General features: G+C 42.9%; 2 protein-coding genes across 4 annotated transcripts; both read right to left on the bottom strand.

The window, feature by feature from the left end:
- Positions 1 to 299: 299 nt before the first annotated feature.
- apmap (adipocyte plasma membrane associated protein) lies at positions 300 to 14,795 on the bottom strand. The gene is made up of 9 exons (XM_023285683.3): positions 14,661 to 14,795; positions 14,054 to 14,170; positions 8,718 to 8,833; positions 8,514 to 8,606; positions 7,625 to 7,741; positions 7,361 to 7,535; positions 7,150 to 7,284; positions 4,958 to 5,150; positions 300 to 4,274 (listed from the first exon to the last, which is right to left on the bottom strand). The coding sequence occupies exons 1-9, from the start codon at positions 14,750 to 14,752 to the stop codon at positions 4,074 to 4,076; spliced, it is 1,239 nt and encodes a 412-aa protein (XP_023141451.1). The 5' UTR covers positions 14,753 to 14,795; the 3' UTR covers positions 300 to 4,073.
- Position 14,796: 1 nt separating this feature from the next.
- On the bottom strand, positions 14,797 to 18,995 carry LOC111578738 (oocyte zinc finger protein XlCOF6-like). 3 transcript variants are annotated; one of them, XM_055018688.1, is made up of 4 exons: positions 18,835 to 18,995; positions 17,568 to 17,667; positions 15,835 to 17,490; positions 14,797 to 14,930 (listed from the first exon to the last, which is right to left on the bottom strand). In XM_055018688.1, exons 1-3 carry the CDS (start codon positions 18,937 to 18,939, stop codon positions 15,854 to 15,856), a joined length of 1,842 nt encoding a protein of 613 aa, XP_054874663.1. In that variant the 5' UTR covers positions 18,940 to 18,995; the 3' UTR covers positions 14,797 to 14,930; positions 15,835 to 15,853. The 3 variants fall into 3 exon arrangements, with proteins under 3 accessions (XP_054874663.1, XP_035811144.1, XP_023141445.1); XM_035955251.2 differs by having other exon boundaries at positions 14,802 to 14,933; XM_023285677.3 differs by lacking the exon at positions 14,797 to 14,930 and having other exon boundaries at positions 15,014 to 17,490.
- Positions 18,996 to 19,241: the final 246 nt, after the last annotated feature.

The raw sequence follows: 19,241 nt of genomic DNA, 5'->3' as shown, positions 1-19,241 counted from the left end.
TCTGAAAATATCTGAATTTTTGCTGTTTTTACCTGAAAAACTCCTGAAGTTATTTAATGATTATTGAAGCAGATTATTTTAATTCCTGCCTTTAATTTAATAAATCAATAAAAATCATCAGAGCTCCTCTCAGAACATCAGAGGAACTTGGAGAGACCAAGTTCAGAGTTTTAGGATCAAACAGAATAAATCAGATAACTCAGCAACAAGTTTCTACCTTTAAACATAGATTTATTCCAGGAAGTTCTGAAGTTTTCTGAAGAACGTGTGATGCTCTGGATTAAAACTCTGAACAGAAGCAGGTGGAACGCCGACCAATCAGCAGATTTTATTCAACAGAAAACATTTGAAATAGAAATCATCAGTTTTAGTGCAAAAACCCCCCCAGCTGAACACAAAGCAGAGGATTCAAACATCTCTAATGACCAGCAGCTCATTTAAACCTGGAATAAACTCAGCCTGGACTAGAAACTAACAGGTTCTAGGACTAAAGCAGAAATGACCCGGGATGGTTCTGAAATATTTTAGAAAGCTTCAGTTGAATGAAACATCTGATGAAGCTTCAAACTGTAAAACTGATCAGCTGCTTCATTTACATCTAGTAAAGTTGACTTAAATCTGTTCTAGTTTCATTTATAACGTTTTAGTTTCATTTAAATATGTTTTAGTTTCATTTAAGTCTCTTCTAGTTTCATTTAAATCTGATTTAGTTTCATTTAAATCTGTTTTAGTTTCATTTAAATCTGTTTTAGCTTCATTTAAATCTCCTCTAGTTTCATTTAAATCTGTTCTAGTCTCATTTAAATCTGTTCCAGTTTCATTTAAATCTGTTCCAGTTTCATTTAAATCTGTTCTAGTCTCATTTAAATCTGTTCTAGTCTCATTTAAATCTGTTTTAGTTTCATTTAAATATCTTCTAGTTTCATTAAAATCTATTTTAGTTTTAATCTGTTCCAGTTTCATTTAAATGTGTTCCAGTTTCATTGAAACCTGTTTTAGTTTCATTTAAATCTGGTTGTTTCATTTCAATCTGTTTTAGTTTCATTTAAATCTGTTCTAGTTTCATTTAAATCTGTTCTAGTCTCATTAAAATCTAGTTTAGTTTTAATCTGTGCCAGTTTCATTTAAATGTGTTCCAGTTTCATTGAAACGTTTTAGTTTCATTTAAATCTGTTTGTTTCATTTCAGTCTGTTTTAGTTTCATTTCAATCTGTTTTAGTTTCATTTAAATCTGTTCTAGTTTCATTTAAATCTGTTCTAGTCTCATTTAAATGTTTTAGTCTCATTTAAATCTGTTCCAGTTTCATTTAAATCTGTTCCAGTTTCATTTAAATCTGTTCTAATCTCATTTAAATCTGTTCTAGTCTCATTTAAATCTGTTTTAGTTTCATTTAAATCTCTTCTAGCTTCATTAAAATCTATTTTAGTTTTAATCTGTTCCAGTTTCATTTAAATGTGTTCCAGTTTCATTGATATCTGTTTTAGTTTCATTTAAATCTGGTTGTTTCATTTCAATCTGTTTTAGTTTCATTTCAATGTTTTAGTTTCATTTAAATCTGTTCTAGTCTCATTTAAATGTTTTAGTCTCACTTAAATCTGTTTTAGTTTCATTTAAATCTCTTCGACTTTCGTTTAAGTCTGTTGTAGTTTAATTTAAACCTGTTTTAGTTTTAATCTCTTCCAGTTTCATTTAAATATGTTCCAGTTTCATTTAAATGTGTTCGTTTCAAATTAATGTGTTCCAGTTTCATTTAAATCTGTTTTAATTTCATTTAAATCTGTTCTAGTCTCACTTAAATCTGTTTTAGCCTCATTTAAATCTGTTCCAGTTTCATTTAAATCTGTTTTAGTCTCATTTAAATCTGTTTTAGTTTCATTTAAATCTATTTTAGTCTCATTTAAATCTGTTTTAGTTTCATTTAAATCTATTTTAGTCTCATTTAAATCTGTTTGTTTCATTTAAATCTATTTTAGTCTCATTTAAATCTGTTTTAGTCTCATTTAAATCTGTTTTAGTCTCATTTAAATCTGCTTCTCATTTAAATCTGTTTTAGTTTTAATCTGTTCGTTTCATTTAAATGTGTTCCAGTTTCGTTTAAATCTGTTTGTTTCATTTAAATCTGTTCTAGTTTCATTTAGATCTGTTCTAGTTTCATTTCAGTCTGTTTTAGTTTCATTTAAATCTGTTTTAGTTTCATTTGAATCTGTTATAGTTTCATCTAAATCTGTTTCAGTTTCATTTAAATCTGTTCCAGTTTGACTCAGGTACTCAACGACGTTCTGCAGGAACCCTTCAGAGATCTTCAGTTCCTCAGATGAGAGGTTTTAAAGGTTTGTTTCTGCTGGACTTTCACACTGGTAGATGGAGGAGCTCTGCTCAAGGTGGAGATCAGAGATGGACCTGGATTAGAGGCAGAGATCCCCGAAGAAGAGCTGAAGAAGCTGAACTAAGGATGGACGTTTCTTCTGTTCTGTCTCTGTTTAAACCTGAAATATTTCACTGGTTTGTTTCTGGTTTTCAGGTGTAGAACCATGAGATCTTCAGATGAAGGGACCCTGTTTAAACCGTCTGACTGGACCACAACCAATCAGTCCTCTTTGGTGTTGCTAGGCGACGGGAGACAAAACATGCCCTTAAAATAGATAAAAGACCAGAAACACCATCGGAGCTTCAGTGGATGATTCCAACCTTCAGAAATCTTCAGGAACCTTCAGCAGCTCTGAATGTTCAAGCGTCTGTTAGCTCGGTTCTTTAAATGTGGATTTGAGGAGGTTTCTGTGTAGCAGAGAGCATTATGGGAGTTTGTCGGGCACCATGACAGAGACTAATGTGATGATTAATGACCTCCAGACAAAACTATAAACCCTCAGGACATTCCAGAAACAGCAACGCTCTCACTTTACTCCGCATGTTGGATGAACTTTGGGTAGATCTGCTGCAACTAAATGCAGCTGAATGCAGCTAAATGCAACTAAATGCAGCTAAATGCAACTAAATGCAGCTAAATGCAGGAGTTCTGACTTATGGTGAAAATCGACAAAAGCTGATTTTCACCATAAGTCAGAATTCCTGTGAAAAAGCTGCATTCAACTGCATCCAGCCACATTCAGCTGCAGTTACTGGAGGAGGAATGATCCACTGTTAGCAGCGGTTAGCTAGCAGTTAGCAGCGGCATGAACACCTGTGCAGGTACCTTCACTAACTCCAGAGTTCTACTGTTGGTCAGAAATCAAACATCTGAGTCAGAAAAGAACAAATTGTTGTTAAATCACCACCAGCTGCTAACATGCTAACGCCGCAACAACCGGTTTCTGATGTCACGCTAACAAACAAACAAACTGTCTGAACTTTAACGGATGAGTTTCTGGGTTTACTAAAATGAAGATCAAAGTCATCAGCAGGAAGTTTTCACACATTTTCAGTAGTTAGAAATAAAACGGAAACACTTTTATCTACAGATCAGCTAGCATGTTAGTGTTAGCTCTAAGAACACTGTGAGGTCACCGGTTAGCCAACGAGAACAGGAAAACAAAAGCAGGCTAACAGGCTAGCTAGTCGACTATTAGGTGCTATACTCACAGAGTTAACAAGCTAACCCACTAACAGGAAGCGGGTTTGCGAGTCTATGAGCTAATTAGCCCGCGCTAAGTAGCAAGCGACCTTTAGTGACACGGAGCGTCGATGGAAACCTTCAGAGAACCAAACACCACGAGACGTTCTCCTAAAGCTGACAGGAACATTTTCACTCAACAAGAAGAAGCTTCAAATTAAAACAAACCCTAGATTAAACTCAGTCGATCAAACTTTAGATTAAACTCAGTCGATCAAACTATAGATTAAACTCAGTCGATCAAACTTTAGATTGAACTCAGTCCTACACAAACTTTAAACTCCGTCCATCGCTGGGTTTCAGGCAGAACACGTATAAAGTTTAGAAATGTGAGGACATCTGATCACTGAATGTTTCTGATCCTCAGAGTTTGTTCCATGTTTCAGACGTCCTGCAGGGGGCCCTACAGGGACCAGCAGGTTCATGATGTCCATCAGGTGGACCAGCCACCTCCTTGGTCTTCTATATCTTCAGCTTGGCGACGTACGGCGAGCGGAAGGACCCTAGGTACAGGTTCCCGTCGTGCTCGTGAACCTCGCTGACGTATGCCGCCACCAGGCCGTTGGGGTCGTGGAAGCTCCGGGTGCAGACGCCTCCATCGTGGAGCTCCGCCACCAGACTGTAGCGAGGAACGAACTTCATGAGAACCTCCTGACTGAAGAGCTGCAGAGGAGAGAAGGAGGAACGTCAGAGAACCAAGAGATGGAGGAGATGTTCTACCAGGTTCATTTAGATGGAGGAGATGGACACGTTCTACCAGGTTCCTCTAGATGGATGCTTTAATAATACCGAGGGAAAGTCAAGACTAGATCCATCTGGAAACCTCCAGGACATCCAGTCTGCAGATAGTAATCCGATTACAGTAACAGGTAATCAAGTAATCCCATTACAGTGACAGGTAATCAGATTACTGTGAGAGGTAATCAGATTACAGTGAGAGGTAATCAAATTAGTGAGAGGTAATCAGATTACAGTGAGGTATTCCGTAAACAGATTACAGTGAGAGGTAATCAGATTACAGTGAAAGGTATTCAGGTAATCAGATTACAGTGAGAGGTATTCAGGTAATCAGATTACAATGACAGGTAATCAAATAATCCGACTACAGTGAGAGGGAATCAGACTACAGTGAGGTATTCAGGTAATCAGATTACAGTGACAGGTAATCAGATTACAGTGAGAGGTATTCAGGTAATCAGATTACACTGAGAGGTAATCAGACGACAGTCCACTGCATGGTGTCTCCTGTCCTCCAGGTGAGGTCCAGACTAACTGGCTTCTATGGTCTCCATCCAGTTCCACCATTAGTTCAGTGTCTGGACGTTCCTCTCTGGTCGTCTCCTCACCTTGAAGATGAGCTTCTTGATCCAGGGTCTCTGGGACAGGAAGTCCAGCATGGAGAAGCCGGGGTTGGGCCTCACGGAGGACATGGCCACCCAGTAGCCTCCGCTGGAGCTGGGACGGATGTTGTCGGGGAAACCGGGCAGGTTGTCCATGAAGGTATCCATCCCACCTTTATTTAGACCAGCGACATGGACCCTAGAGACCAGGACAGAAGAACCAGGATCTGCTGGAGGTTAGAGGAACATCTGAGGACATTCTAACTGCAGGGACTTCCTGTTAGAGACGTAGGACACTCTACATGTAGTACTATTACAGGGTAAATGTAGTTCTAGAGGGTAAATGTAGTACTCGATGGTAAATGTAGTACTAGATAGTAAATGTAGTATTAGAGTGTAAATGTAATCTAATTACTCTCTGTAGTTGATTAATTATCATATTTATTTTATTTAATGTCTATATTCGTAAGAAGATCCCTGGTTCTGGTAGTGGTTCTAGTTCTGGTTGTGGTTCTGGTTGTGGCTCTGGTTCTAGTTCTAGTTCTGGTTGTGGTTCTGATTCTGGTTGTGGTTCTGATTCTAGTTCTGGTTGTGGTTCTGATTCTGGTTGTAGTTCTGGTTGTGGTTCTGATTCTGGTTGTAGTTCTGGTTGTGGTTCTGGTTGTGGTTCTGATTCTAGTTCTGGTTGTGTTTCTCTTTCTGGTTGTAGTCCTGGTTGTGGTTCTGATTCTGGTTGTAGTTGTGGTTCTAGTTGTGGTTCTGATTCTAGTTCTGGTTGTGTTTCTGATTCTGGTTGTAGTTCTGGTTGTGGTTCTGATTTTGGTTGTAGTTCTGGTTGTGGTTCTAGTTGTGGTTGTGGTTCTGATTCTAGTTCTGGTTGTGTTTCTGATTCTGGTTGTAGTTCTGGTTGTGGTTCTGATTCTGGTTGTGGTTCTGGTTGTGGTTCTGATTCTAGTTTTGGTTGTGGTTCTGATTCTGGTTGTAGTTCTGGTTGTGGTTCTGATTCTAGTTTTGGTTGTGGTTCTGATTCTGGTTGTAGTTCTGGTTGTGGTTCTGGTTCTAGTTCTGGTTGTGGTTCTGATTCTGGTTGTAGTTGTGGTTCTAGTTCTGGTTCTGATTCTAGTTCTGGTTGTGTTTCTGATTCTGGTTGTAGTTCTGGTTGTGGTTCTGATTCTGGTTGTGGTTCTGATTCTAGTTCTAGTTCTGGTTGTGGTTCTGATTCTAGTTTTGGTTGTGGTTCTGATTCTGGTTGTAGTTCTGGTTGTGGTTCTGGTTCTAGTTCTGGTTGTGGTTCTGATTCTGGTTGTAGTTCTGGTTGTGGTTCTGGTTGTGGTTCTGATTCTAGTTCTGGTTGTGCTTCTGATTCTGGTTGTAGTTCTGGTTGTGGTTCTGATTCTAGTTCTGGCTGTGCTTCTGATTCTAGTTCTGGTTGTGTTTCTGATTCTGGTTGTAGTTCTGGTTGTGGTTCTGATTCTAGTTCTGGTTGTGCTTCTGATTCTGGTTGTGGTTCTACTTCTGGTTCTGGTTGTGGTTCTGGTTCTGATTCTAGTTCTGGTTGTGGTTCTGATTCTGGTTGTGGTTCTGGTTCTAGTTCTGGTTGTGGTTCTGATTCTGGTTGTAGTTCTGGTTGTGGTTCTGGTTGTGGTTCTGATTCTAGTTCTGGTTGTGCTTCTGATTCTGGTTGTAGTTCTGGTTGTGGTTCTGATTCTAGTTCTGGTTGTGCTTCTGATTCTGGTTGTGGTTCTACTTCTGGTTCTGGTTGTGGTTCTGATTCTAGTTCTGGTTGTGCTTCTGATTGTAGTTCTGGTTGTGGTTCTGATTCTAGTTCTGGTTGTGCTTCTGATTCTGGTTGTAGTTCTGGTTGTGGTTCTGATTCTAGTTCTGGTTGTGCTTCTGATTCTGGTTGTAGTTCTGGTTGTGGTTCTGATTCTAGTTCTGGTTGTGCTTCTGATTCTGGTTGTGGTTCTACTTCTGGTTCTGGTTGTGGTTCTGATTCTAGTTCTGGTTGTGGTTCTGGTTCTTTCTGAGGTGATGGACCATCTGCCCTCAGCGACGGGTTCGTCTAAAATCTACAATCAGTCTGACTTCAGGAAAACGAGGCCGCCATCATAGGAAGTCTGTTTCCATGGCAACAGAGAGCGGATCTCCACGTACAGCCAGGTGTGTTCTATGACATCATCAGTGGGTCCGGTGCATACCTGCGGATGCGGGCCATGGTGGTCTCTGCCACCAGAACCGACTCTTCGTCCGGCAGCAGCTGGATGCCGTTTGGGAATCGCAGGTTCTCCATGACGACGGTCACGTCTCTGGTCTCCATGTCCAACTCCAGGACTCTGAAACGAGGACACGTGAGCGGCGGGAAGCTTTTATTGTGAAACACCAGATGGGAGGGTGGGCGGGGCCTCGTACCTGCCGTCAGCGGTGGCCTCCATGATGAGGTTCAGGTAGTCTCTGCGCTGCCACCTGCTGCTGGAGTCAGTGAAATACAGCTTCTTTCCGTCCTGCGTCACTGCCACGTCATTAATGAACGACAGCCGCCGCCCGGCAACCACCTGACCGCCAGCAACCAATCGGGTCGCCTCACCTGAGCAAGACAAAAACGACCACAAAGAGGCTGAAGGAGGCAGAAAAGATGTCTGCGCTGAAGACGGTCTGTCAGGTATGGAGACTCACCTGTGGTGGGGTTGACCTGAAACACGCCCAGGTAGGCGTCGGCTACAAACAGAGTCTCGTTGGGTCCGACCCTGAGGCCCAGCGGCCGACCACAGCTGGACTCCTCCTCTCTGGAACCTGGAACACCATCAGACATCAACAGGTGAACAACCTGCACTGACTTCCTGTTTCACAATAAAACCTCACAGATGCTGTTTGTGTGGCTTTGACTTCCTGTTTCACAATAAAACCTGACAGATGCTGTTTGTGCAGCTTTGACTTCCTGTTTCACAATAAAACCTGACAGATGCTGTTTGTGCAGCTTTGACTTCCTGTTTCACAATAAAACTTGACAGATGCTGTTTGTGCAGCTTTGACTTCCTGTTTCATTGCCATGATGTGTTTCAATAAACATGAGATCTACTGTGATGTGTTGAATAATCTTCACTTTATTTCAGTATCTGTGTGAGAAGATTCAGTAGAATCAGCCCCATGAGTGGTTCAATGAAAGCAGCTTGTAGCTCCATGAACACCAACATCTAGACCTCTATGAACATCTAGACCAAACCCAACATTTATGAAAAGAATGAACCTAGAGCTCCACATTACTTCCTGTTTCCTTCAGAATAAAGTGTCAGCAGAGACTCTATAATCTGCTTCTGTAGCTTTAAATGAGCTGCTGCTGGCCCCGCCTCCTTCAGGAAGATTGACAGACCAATGAGACTTTCTCTCCAAGGACCATTTTACATGAAATCTGGGTGTGTACAGGTGTGTGTACAGGTGTGTTCAGGTATGTGTACAGGTGTGTGTTCAGGTGTGTGTACAGGTGTGTGTACAGGTATGTTCAGGTGTGTGTTTAGGTGTGTGTGTACAGGTGTGTATACAGGTGTGTGTACAGGTGTGTTCTCACCACACGGCAGCTTCCCCAGTCTCGTCACTGTGTGGATTCTTCGTCCAATCAGCTTCACGATTTTGCCGTCAGCTGTTCCAGAGAAGAAAACATCTGCAGACAGAAAACATCTGTTGATCTTCAGAACCAACAGCTGGACTGGACTCCGGTATGTGACCCGTGACTTCATCATGTGACCTGTGACCTCATCATGTGCCCACTGACCTCCGATGTTGGTGATGGATTCTGGTCCAATGATCTGATCCTCAAAGATCCTCTGAGCTTCTCGGAGCTTCAGGTTGGGCTCCCAGCAGCCCTTCATCAGGGGGGGCTCCTTCAGACTGCAGGGGAACAGGGCAACAGGGTAACAGGGCAACAGGAGGCAACAGGACAACATGAGGCAACGGGGCAACATGAGGCAACCGGGCAACATGAGGCAACAGGAGGACACAGGGCAACATGAGGCAACAGGGCAACATGAGGCAACGGGGCAACATGAGGCAACAGGGCAACATGAGGCAACAGGAGGACACAGGGCAACATGAGGCAACATGGGGCAACAGGAGGTAACAGGAGGCAACAGGGCAACATGAGGCAACAGGAGGCAAGAGGGCAACATGAGGCAACATGGCAACATGAGGCAACAGGAGGCAACATGAGGCAACAGGAGGCAACAGGAGGCAACAAGAGGCAACAGGGCAACATGAGGCAACAGGAGGCAACAGGGCAACATGAGGCAACAAGGCAACATGAGGCAACAGGACAACATGAGGCAACGGGGCAACATGAGGCAACCGGGCAACATGAGGCAACAGGAGGACACAGGGCAACATGAGGCAACAGGAGGACACAGGGCAACATGAGGCAACAGGAGGCAACAGGAGGCAACAGGGCAACATGATGCAACATGAGGCAACAGGAGGACACAGGGCAACAGGAGGCAACAGGGCAACATTAGGCAACAGGAGGCAACAGGGCAACATGAGGCAACAGGACAACATGAGGCAACATGAGGCAACAGGGCAACATGAGGCAACAGGGTAACATGAGGCAACAGGAGGCAACAGGGCAACATGAGGCAACAGGGCAACATGAGGCAACAGGGCAACATGAGGCAACAGGAGGCAACATGAGGCAACATGAGGCAACAGGATAACATGAGGCAACAGGAGGCAACAGGGCCACATGAGGCAACAGGGCAACATGAGGCAACAGGAGGCAACAGGGCAACATGAGGCAACAAGGCAACATGAGGCAACAGGACAACATGAGGCAACGGGGCAACATGAGGCAACCGGGCAACATGAGGCAACAGGAGGACACAGGGCAACATGAGGCAACAGGAGGACACAGGGCAACATGAGGCAACAGGAGGCAACAGGGCAACATGATGCAACATGAGGCAACAGGAGGACACAGGGCAACATGAGGCAACAGGACAACATGAGGCAACATGAGGCAACAGGGCAACATGAGGCAACAGGGTAACATGAGGCAACAGGAGGCAACAGGGCAACATGAGGCAACAGGGCAACATGAGGCAACAGGAGGCAACATGAGGCAACATGAGGTAACATGAAGCAACAGGGCAACAGGATAACATGAGGCAACAGGAGGCAACAGGGCCACATGAGGCAACAGGGCAACATGAGGCAACAGGGCAACGTGAGGCAATAGGAGGCAACAGGGCCACATGAGGCAACAGGGCAACATGAGGCAACAGGGCAACGTGAGGCAATAGGAGGCAACAGGGCCACATGAGGCAACAGGAGGCAACAGGGCCACATGAGGCAACAGGGCAACATGAGGCAATAGGAGGCAACAGGGCAACATGAGGCAACAGGAGGCAATAGGGCAACATGAGACAATAGGAGGCAACAGGAGGCAACAGGAGACAACAGGGCAACATGAGGTAACGGGAGGCAACAGGGCAACATGAGGCAACAGGGGAAAATGTTTTATAAAACTTCGTAACTTCACTGTTAAAATCTGATGGATTTGTTCTTATTTTTATTGTTATATAATCTATATGACATTTTTCAGTTAGATTTTATTAATTAAAGACTTTTTCACTCATATATTCAGAATGTTTTTATTTCACGAAATATTAACTTTAAACAGGCAAACATACTAAAAAGACGAACATTTCCTCTCAGAACTTTAAAAACATCACATTTATTACTCCAGTGTAAATTTATGTCTGATTTATTAAACATTTGTCTTTGAGGGAAAAAAAAGTTCTCCTCAGAAATCAAACTTTCCTTATTCTCTGAATCTGTTTTTATAAACTGGTGAAACAATCTAATGATTATTTCTTCATTTTCTTTCAGGAAGTGTGATGTTTTTACATTCCTGGAAATGATTTCTAGAAGATTGTCTAAAAATGCTGATTCATGGTGAAAAAAGACGAAACTTTCCTCAAACTGAATGAAAAGAGGTTTGTGTGTTTTTGGCCTTTCAGGGACATAAAGTTCTGTTTTTCTGTTCTCTGCATTAATTATTAACCAGAACAAGTTCAAATCAAACTTCATTTATCATCTCCAGGTTTGTCTACAGACTGAAGTCCGCCTCTTCTAGACCTCAGGAGGTTCTCTACATCTGGACACAGAACTGTGGAAAAGTTTGTACTTCCGACAGAAACCTTTTGTGTAAATGTTCCAGATCATCAGTATTTAAACAGATAAAGCATCAAACAGCAGAAGCAGGTTTTAAATGATGATTTCTAGAAGATCTACTGAGAACCTCCTCAACCTGATAACTGGTTTGTTCAGCTGTGATCATCTCTTCCATCCATGGAGGAACGTTGGTCCACCTTCTCTGGAGAACACTTTCATTCAGATGGTTTTAGATATTCAGCTGACCTTTAAGGTCTTCAACCAGAAGCTCAGCTGGATTCAAGTCCAGACGTTGGCTCCAGAACCTTGGTTCTTGTTAAGGGACCCGGCTCTCTGCTAGCAGAAACCACATGTTCTGGGTAGAGCAGCAGTAAGAGGTGCTGAGAAGGTCTGGTTCCAGCTGCTTCATGTTTGTTCCAGGTAGGTGTCTGAACTGGTTTTCCTGTCGGTGGTGGAGATCTGTTCCATCCAGCTGCTGAGGTCATGGATCTACCTCAGCATCTAGACCTCCATGAACATCTAACCCTCCAGATGTTTATTTACTATCGTCTAACCTTCCAGATGTTTATTATTTTCTAACCCTCCAGATGTTTATTATTTTCTAACCCTCCAGATGTTTATTATTTTCTAACCCTCCAGATGTTTATTTATTATCCTCTAACCCTCCAGATGTTTATTTATTATTTTCTAACTGTCCAGATGTTTATTTACTATCCTCTAACCCACTGGTTCCCAACCTGGGGTCCGCGCCCCCCCAGGGGGCTGCCAGAGATCTGTAGGGACGCGTGAAGTTTTGTCTGCTCTGAGGCTGTGATGTTATAAAAAATAGATTTTTACATTCTGGATAAAATCAGAGTAACAGACTCACTGTGTCATCACAAGTCTACCTATAAAACATTTTTAAAACACATTTATTTGGTCTTTCTTCAGGTTGGCTTCTAGTTCATCCAGATTCATTAGTTTGTGTGTAGTTAGAAAATTACTGACGGGAACGATGTCTGAAAAACGCACAATAGGTGAAGATTCATCAGTACCTAAAAACTCCGGCTATACTTCGAGAGTTACCTTAAATTTGGTTTTATTAAAGGCCAAGACAGAATTCTGTTATTTGTAGTGAAATGCTCGCAAATGACAGCATGAAGCCAAACTCTGAGTTTGTTAACCCTGAAATGAGGGAAACTAGAGTTTTCCGTTTCACAAAGGGAGGTAACTCAAACCCGAGACAGAGGGGTAACTCTAGCCTGTTTCACAAAGAGAGGTAACTTAAACTCTCGGTCAGTTACCATAGTAACAGAGTCTATGAATCTAACCTGGTCGGGACCAGGTTTATCTCAGCAAACCTCGAGTTTCTCTCTGTCTCCGCCCTCTTTCAGTCACACGCTATTTGATTTCCTCATTCATTCATTCAGTCAGCTGGCGAGTTTTGGCGAAGTCTAGTTCTGCCGTGTGTCAAAATGACGTCCTTTTATTAACGATCCAGTAGATGAAGGAGCAGCATTACTGCACAGAGAATTAAATATTCGTCAGGAGATTGTTATCAGCGCATAGATGTTCTCGCATTTCTGGACAAGTATCTTTTAGAGCGGTACTGTTTACGTCACAGTCCATAATCTACATACAACCTCATCCGTCCTTACATTTACAACATTACCAACCACAGTCATGCTCTCACATCCCAGCAGATATTGTGTGTTGTGCTACGGTTCTTTGCAATGGAAGTTTTTTTATATAATGTCGGAGATGCAGAGCACTTCAGTAAGACAACTGTATGCAGGACGGTCAGAAATGTGTGTCTGGATCTGAAACGACTTTTACCCATCTTTGTCGTTTTCCCTGGACACAAACCTGTCAGAACCATCAAGGCTCTCTCTCTCTCTCTCTGTATATATATATATATATATATATATATATATATATATATATATATATATATATATATATATATATATATATATATATATACACATATTGTTGGCTGAGGAGAAGTCTGTGTTAGCTTAAATAGAGTTAATTATTTAACAGAACATGATATGGATGCAGACATTTAGGCTATGTGTGGGATAAAACCACTGCACAGTCAAACAGTTTAAACTTACGCATTGACCCAGGCAGCAATGTTCTCCCACACCGTCTCCCTCTCTTTTGCAGCTGCAGGTGTTGCACTTCTTTCTAAAAACGTGCTCAAACTCGCTATATAAGCGCATTAAGATTTCCAATTCAAACGGTGTAGTCCTCCGCTTCCTCGTTGCCATGGTGACTCGTCGAATCGGCGCTCCATTGATACTGGCTTTTCAGAGTTGTGGTGCACGCGCTTAACTCCGGGTGAAACTACTCCGAGTTGATTAAACCAACTCAAATCAGCCGTTGTGAAACCGAAAACTCAGAGTATTCTATCTCAGAGTAGATCAACTCAGAGTTCAGGGTTAAACTCAGAGTTTGTTGAACCTGCTTCGTGAAACGGACCCCAGATGTTTAATATTTTCTAACCCTCCAGATGTTTATTTACTATCCTCTAACCCTCCAGACGTTTATTTACTATCCTCTAACCCTCCAGATATGTATTATTTTCTAACCCTCCAGATGTTTATTATTCTCTAACCTTCCATATGTTTATTATCCTCTAACCTTCCAGATGTTTATTTACTATCCTCTAACCCTCCAGATGTTTATTTACCATCCTCTAACCCTCCAGATGTTTATTATTTTCTAACCCTCCAGATGTTTATTATTCTCTAACCCTCCAGATGTTTATTATTCTCTAACCCTCCAGATGTTTATTATCCTCTAACCCTCCAGATGTTAATTATTTACTATCCTCTAACCCTCCAGATGTTTATTTACTATCCTCTAACCCTCCAGATGTTTATTATTTTCTAACCCTCCAGATGTTTATTATTCTCTAACCCTCCAGATGTTGTGGAGAAGCTACCGCTGATATCAGCTGACCTGAAGACGTCGGGTTGAATCGGAGACTCGAGGATGAGGATGATGATGAGGAGAGGAAGCAGCAGGAATCCTCCCAGAGACACCAGCGTCACCTGGAATACCTTCCCACTGTAGGTCCTGGAGGACGGACAGGAAACAGGCTTTTATTGTGAAAGTACTGAGCTGATAATAAAGCTGGATGCTTCCTGGTCGTTTATAATCAATGCGGTTTGATTTTGACTTCAGAATATTAAAATGATTAAAATATTTTTCAGCTGTCAAAATGTTCTAACGTCTCTGAGAATTTCTAGAATTATTAGTTTATTATAACAGACGACTGCAGATCAATCATCTGAATAGAAATACAGATTTCTAAAAGAGAAATTAGAATTTTCTGATCATTTTCGATAACTTTTATGTCAGCTTGGACCGTTTCTCCTCATTCTGGACAAATTTTCTGGAATTATAGATAATTTTTTAGTCATTATAGACTAACCCAGATATATTTGGGCCTCAAATCTCTGCTGTGATTTATTGTTTTCAGTTTGACCCGCCGCTAAATCAAAAATTTTTCTGATCATTTCTGATCGATAACCGGCCGGTCCTCCGGCCCTGTCCCGGTTCTTACCCGGCCCCCTTGTACCGGAGCTCCGGCAGTTCGTCGGTGATGACCGTCGGTTTGTGCAGCCTCCGGAACCGGAGACCCGCCGCCTCGTTCATGCTGGACTCTGCTCGGTTCTGGTTCTGGTTCTGCAGCGGGGCGCCGTGAGGAGTCTATCCCTGGAACGGAGCTCCGGAAGCAGACACAGCAGTGAGTACCGTCCCGGGAGGAACCAGGAAGTCCCGACTTCTTCTTCTGTGACGCTTTTATCGGCGGCTGACGTCAGTGAGTCTTCCCCTGCTGGAGGAGTGGCGCCATTACAGCGTCATACACAAGAGCAGGGCTGTCAAACTCAAACACAAATTTAAAACTTGGACAAATCCGCGGGCTAACGTTGACATTTATTGAAAAAAACCTTCCTCCAAATTAAACAATGAACATTTTATATGGACCCAAACAAGTCTTACTGAAACACTGAATATGGAACAAGCAAAGTCTAATCCTATACAATATACAGTCCACAGCATAAAGATAAGAGCAGGTATAAATTTAAATATAGAATATCAGATATTTTCAGATTGAGCTTTTTTGAGTCCTTTCACTACTCGAAATATGCATTTTTTGTTCAAGTCTTGATAGTTCTTTATATTTCCTTTGAGGGCTAAATTTGATTAAATATTATTTAAAATGGTGACAAAAAGATCAGAACTTCTTAATTTATCGTCTCCCATAATGCAAGTCACTTCTGCACCTTTTTGGCTCTGAATGAACAATTTTTCATCAATTCTGTCCCATGCGTTAATAATTGCATTTTTCAGATCAGGTACTTTAAAACGTTCTCTATGATCCTTTAAAACGTTCTCTAAGATCCTTTAAAACATTCTCTATGATCCTTTAAAAGGTACTGAGAGAACCTTTAAAAGGTTCCAGAAAATGAAGCACCCAAACTAAACAGGTGGAATTAATTTACAGAAGAGTTGATTCAAGATGAATGCAGTGAGCTTCTTCCTGCATTGGATCAACAAACATCAGAAACATTTCAGGACGTTTGAAGTAATTCAGTAAATATTTCAGAGATGAAACTTTTCCTCCTGCAGGAGAAACAGGATTTCCTCTCCGCACAAATCAGATGTTTGCAGCTTTTTATTAAAAGAGTAAAAAAAAGTCAGTTCTGAGGCTGACTGACCACCAATCAGGTCACCTGAGTCCTGCAGCGACGATCAGCTGATGCAGCGATGCTCCCTGAGGCTCCTACTGGCGGTGAAGCTGCGGCTGCAGACGTTGCAGCTGAACGGTTTGTGTCCACTGTGGACCAGCTGATGTGTCTTCAGGTTGTTGTTCTGACTGAACCGTTTCCCGCAGACGTCGCATTCGAACGGTTTCTCGCCGCTGTGGACACGTTTGTGTCTGACGAGGTTCTGTGACACACTGAAGCTCCGCCCACAGACCTCGCAGACGAAGGGCTTCTCTCCGCTGTGCGTGCGCAGGTGCAGCGCTGCGCTGGTCTGCGTGGAGAAGCTCTTGTCACACTGACTACAGCCGAACAGTTTCCCCTCCGAGTGGCTGCGGCGGTGCATCTTCAGGTAGCTCAGCGAGCTGTAGCTCCGCCCACACACGTCGCAGGAGAAGGCCTTGCTGCCGGCGTGCAGCTGCAGGTGAGTCTTCAGCACCTGGCTGCTGCTGAAGCTTTTCCCGCACTCGTGGCAGGTGTGTGCTTTCTGGCTGTCGTGCACCTGCTGGTGGCGCCGCAGCGACATGGAAGACGAGAAGGTTTTGGGACAGTTGCTGCAGCCGTACGGTTTGACGCCACCGTGGCTCCTCTCGTGCACCAGCAGCGCGCTGCGCTGTCTGAAGCCCTTCCCGCAGGCATTGCAGATGAAGGCCCAGCCTTCGCCATGCAGCGCGCGGTGCACCTTCAGGTGTCCGGCCTGCGTAAAGCTGCGACCGCACACGTTGCAGCTGAATGCCCGGTGACCCGAGTGGATGAGCCGATGCCGTCGCAGGTTAGCCGCCACGCTGAAGTTCTTGCTGCAGACGTCACAGCTGAAGGCCTTCTCGCCGGTGTGGACGCGCTGATGCACCGTCAGGCTGCTGCTGCTGGAGAAGCTGCGGCCACAGTGTTCGCAAACGTGCGGGCGCTCGCCACTGTGTGTGCGCTGGTGCGCTCTGAGGCCGCTCTGCTGGGTGAACGACTTCCCGCAGACGCTGCAGTTGAATGGCTTCAGGCCGCGGTGCACCGTCAGCTGGTGCACGTGGACGCTGCGACGCGCCGTGAAGCCTTTACCGCAGGTGGAGCAGGTGAAGGGTTTGTGGCTCAGGTGGACTCTGCGATGCGCCGACAGGTAGCTGCGTTTGGAGAACTCCTTCCCGCAGTCTGTGCAGCTGAACTTCTCGCGGGCCTTCAGACATGTCAGCCGGTGCTTCCTGAGGATGCACGCCGCCGCCAGCGTCTCCCCGCAGGACGCACACACCAGCGGCTGCCGGGCGGCTGCCTGATGCATCTGCAGGTGGCTGCGGGTACCAAACAACTTCCCACAGTGGCTGCAGCGGTGCGGTCGCTGCAGGCGATGAACCATCTGCTGGTGGACGCGCACGCTGCTGCTGGCCGAGAAGCTGCGGCCGCAGTCGCTGCAGCTGAATGGACGCTCTCTGCTGTGGATGCGCAGGTGAGCCTGCAGGTTGCAGCGTCTGGAGAAGCTGCTGCTGCAGATGCTGCAGCTGAAGCTCCGCCCACCGCACGCCACAGGAGCCTGCTCTGATTGGCCAGTGTCCCCTATGGGAGCATCTGATTGGCTGTTCACCTCCAGCTGCACGTCTTCCTCTGCTGCAGGGGGGGCGGAGTCTGACTGAGGCTCCACTGCAGAGAAAACAGAAACACCAGAAAAATCAGAGGTTTGTCCTGCAGTTTTGTGTTGCAGGTTTGCTGCAGCTCACCATCTTTAATCTCCTGCAGCTGCAGTTTTCCTTCCAGCAGCCGCTGCAGCTGCTGCATCAGAGCCTCACAGAGTTCCTTCATCAGCGCCTGCAGCTCCTCCTGCAGCAAACAGAAGTGCAGCAGCAGCGTTTTATTTTCTAACTGCAACTGAATCGATCAAATAAAAAACATTCAAAATGTAAAAATAGAAGTAATATTTTTGATAATATATTATTAACACTGACAACTGATATTAATATTACAGTAAAAACACAAATGAAAAACGTAAAACTAAAAGGAACTAAATAAAATTAATTTTAATATTTAAAAATGTATGAAAATAAAAAAGTTTGAATATTATGAAAACTACAAACATAAATAAAACAAAACCAAAATTAAAGAAACAACATTTAATATCTGAGGAAATAAACAATAAAACTGGAAGATTAATAAACAGAGTTACAGAGTACTTTATAATGCAGTATAAGTATTCTATAATGCAGTATTAGTACTCTATGATGCAGTATTAGTAATCTATAATGCAGTATTAATACTCTATAATGTAGTATTAATAATCTATAATGCAGTATTAGTACTCTATAATGCAGTATTAGTAATCTATAATGCAGTATTAATACTCTATAATGCAGGATTAGTACTCTATAATGCAGTACCAGTACTCTATAATGCAGGATTAGTACTCTATAATGCAGTACTTGTACTATATAATGCAGTATTAGTACTCTATAATGCAGTATTAGTAATCTATAATGCAGTATTAATACTCTATAATGTAGTATTAATAATCTATAATGCAGTATTAATAATCTATAATGCAGTACTAGTATTCTATAATGCAGTATTAATACTCTATAATGCGGGATTAGTACTCTATAATGCAGTACCAGTACTCTATAATGCAGGATTAGTACTCTATAATGCAGTACTTGTACTATATAATGCAGTATTAATACTCTATAATGTAGTATTAATAATCTATAATTCAGTATTAATAATCTATAATGTAGTACTAGTATTCTATAATGCAGTATTAATACTCTATAATGCAGTATTAGTACTTTATAATGCAGTACTAGTATTCTATAATGCAGTATTAATACTATACAATGCAGTATTAGTACTCTGTAATGCAGTACTTGTACTCTATAATGCAGTATTAATACTCTATGATGCAGTACTAGAACTCTATAATGCAGTAGTAGTACTCTCATTCAGTACTAGTACTCTATAATGCAGTAGTAGTACTCTATAATGCAGTACTTGTACCTCCGTGTTGTTCCGGTTCTTCTTCGTGTGTTTCCAGATCTCCGTCGCCGCTCTGCAGCTGAACTCCTGAAGGATAAAAACCAGAAGCTGTTGCTGATCAAACATCTCAAGAACTTTAGTCTCCAGTCTGATCTAAACAAACAGCAGAACCGCTTCTAACAGTTCCGGTAACCGTGTTTCTGACGGCAGCAGGTCTCCCCCTGCTGGACGGAGGTCAGCGGTACAACAACAGAAAGATCATTTAAAATTGAATTTAATCAACAGATAAAAAATTTAAAAAGCCAAATTAATACAGATTTAGTTACATTCTGAATGTGATTTCGTTGAAAAGAGAGAAAGAGATGAATCTTCTCATCACAGCAGAAGGAAAAATGACAATAATAAATTAAAACTAAATGTCATTTAAA

The sequence above is a fragment of the Amphiprion ocellaris genome, chromosome 16 (assembly GCF_022539595.1).
Source record: "Amphiprion ocellaris isolate individual 3 ecotype Okinawa chromosome 16, ASM2253959v1, whole genome shotgun sequence".
NCBI lineage: Eukaryota > Metazoa > Chordata > Actinopteri > Pomacentridae > Amphiprion > Amphiprion ocellaris.
This window is presented reverse-complemented; position numbering and strand designations above follow the sequence as displayed.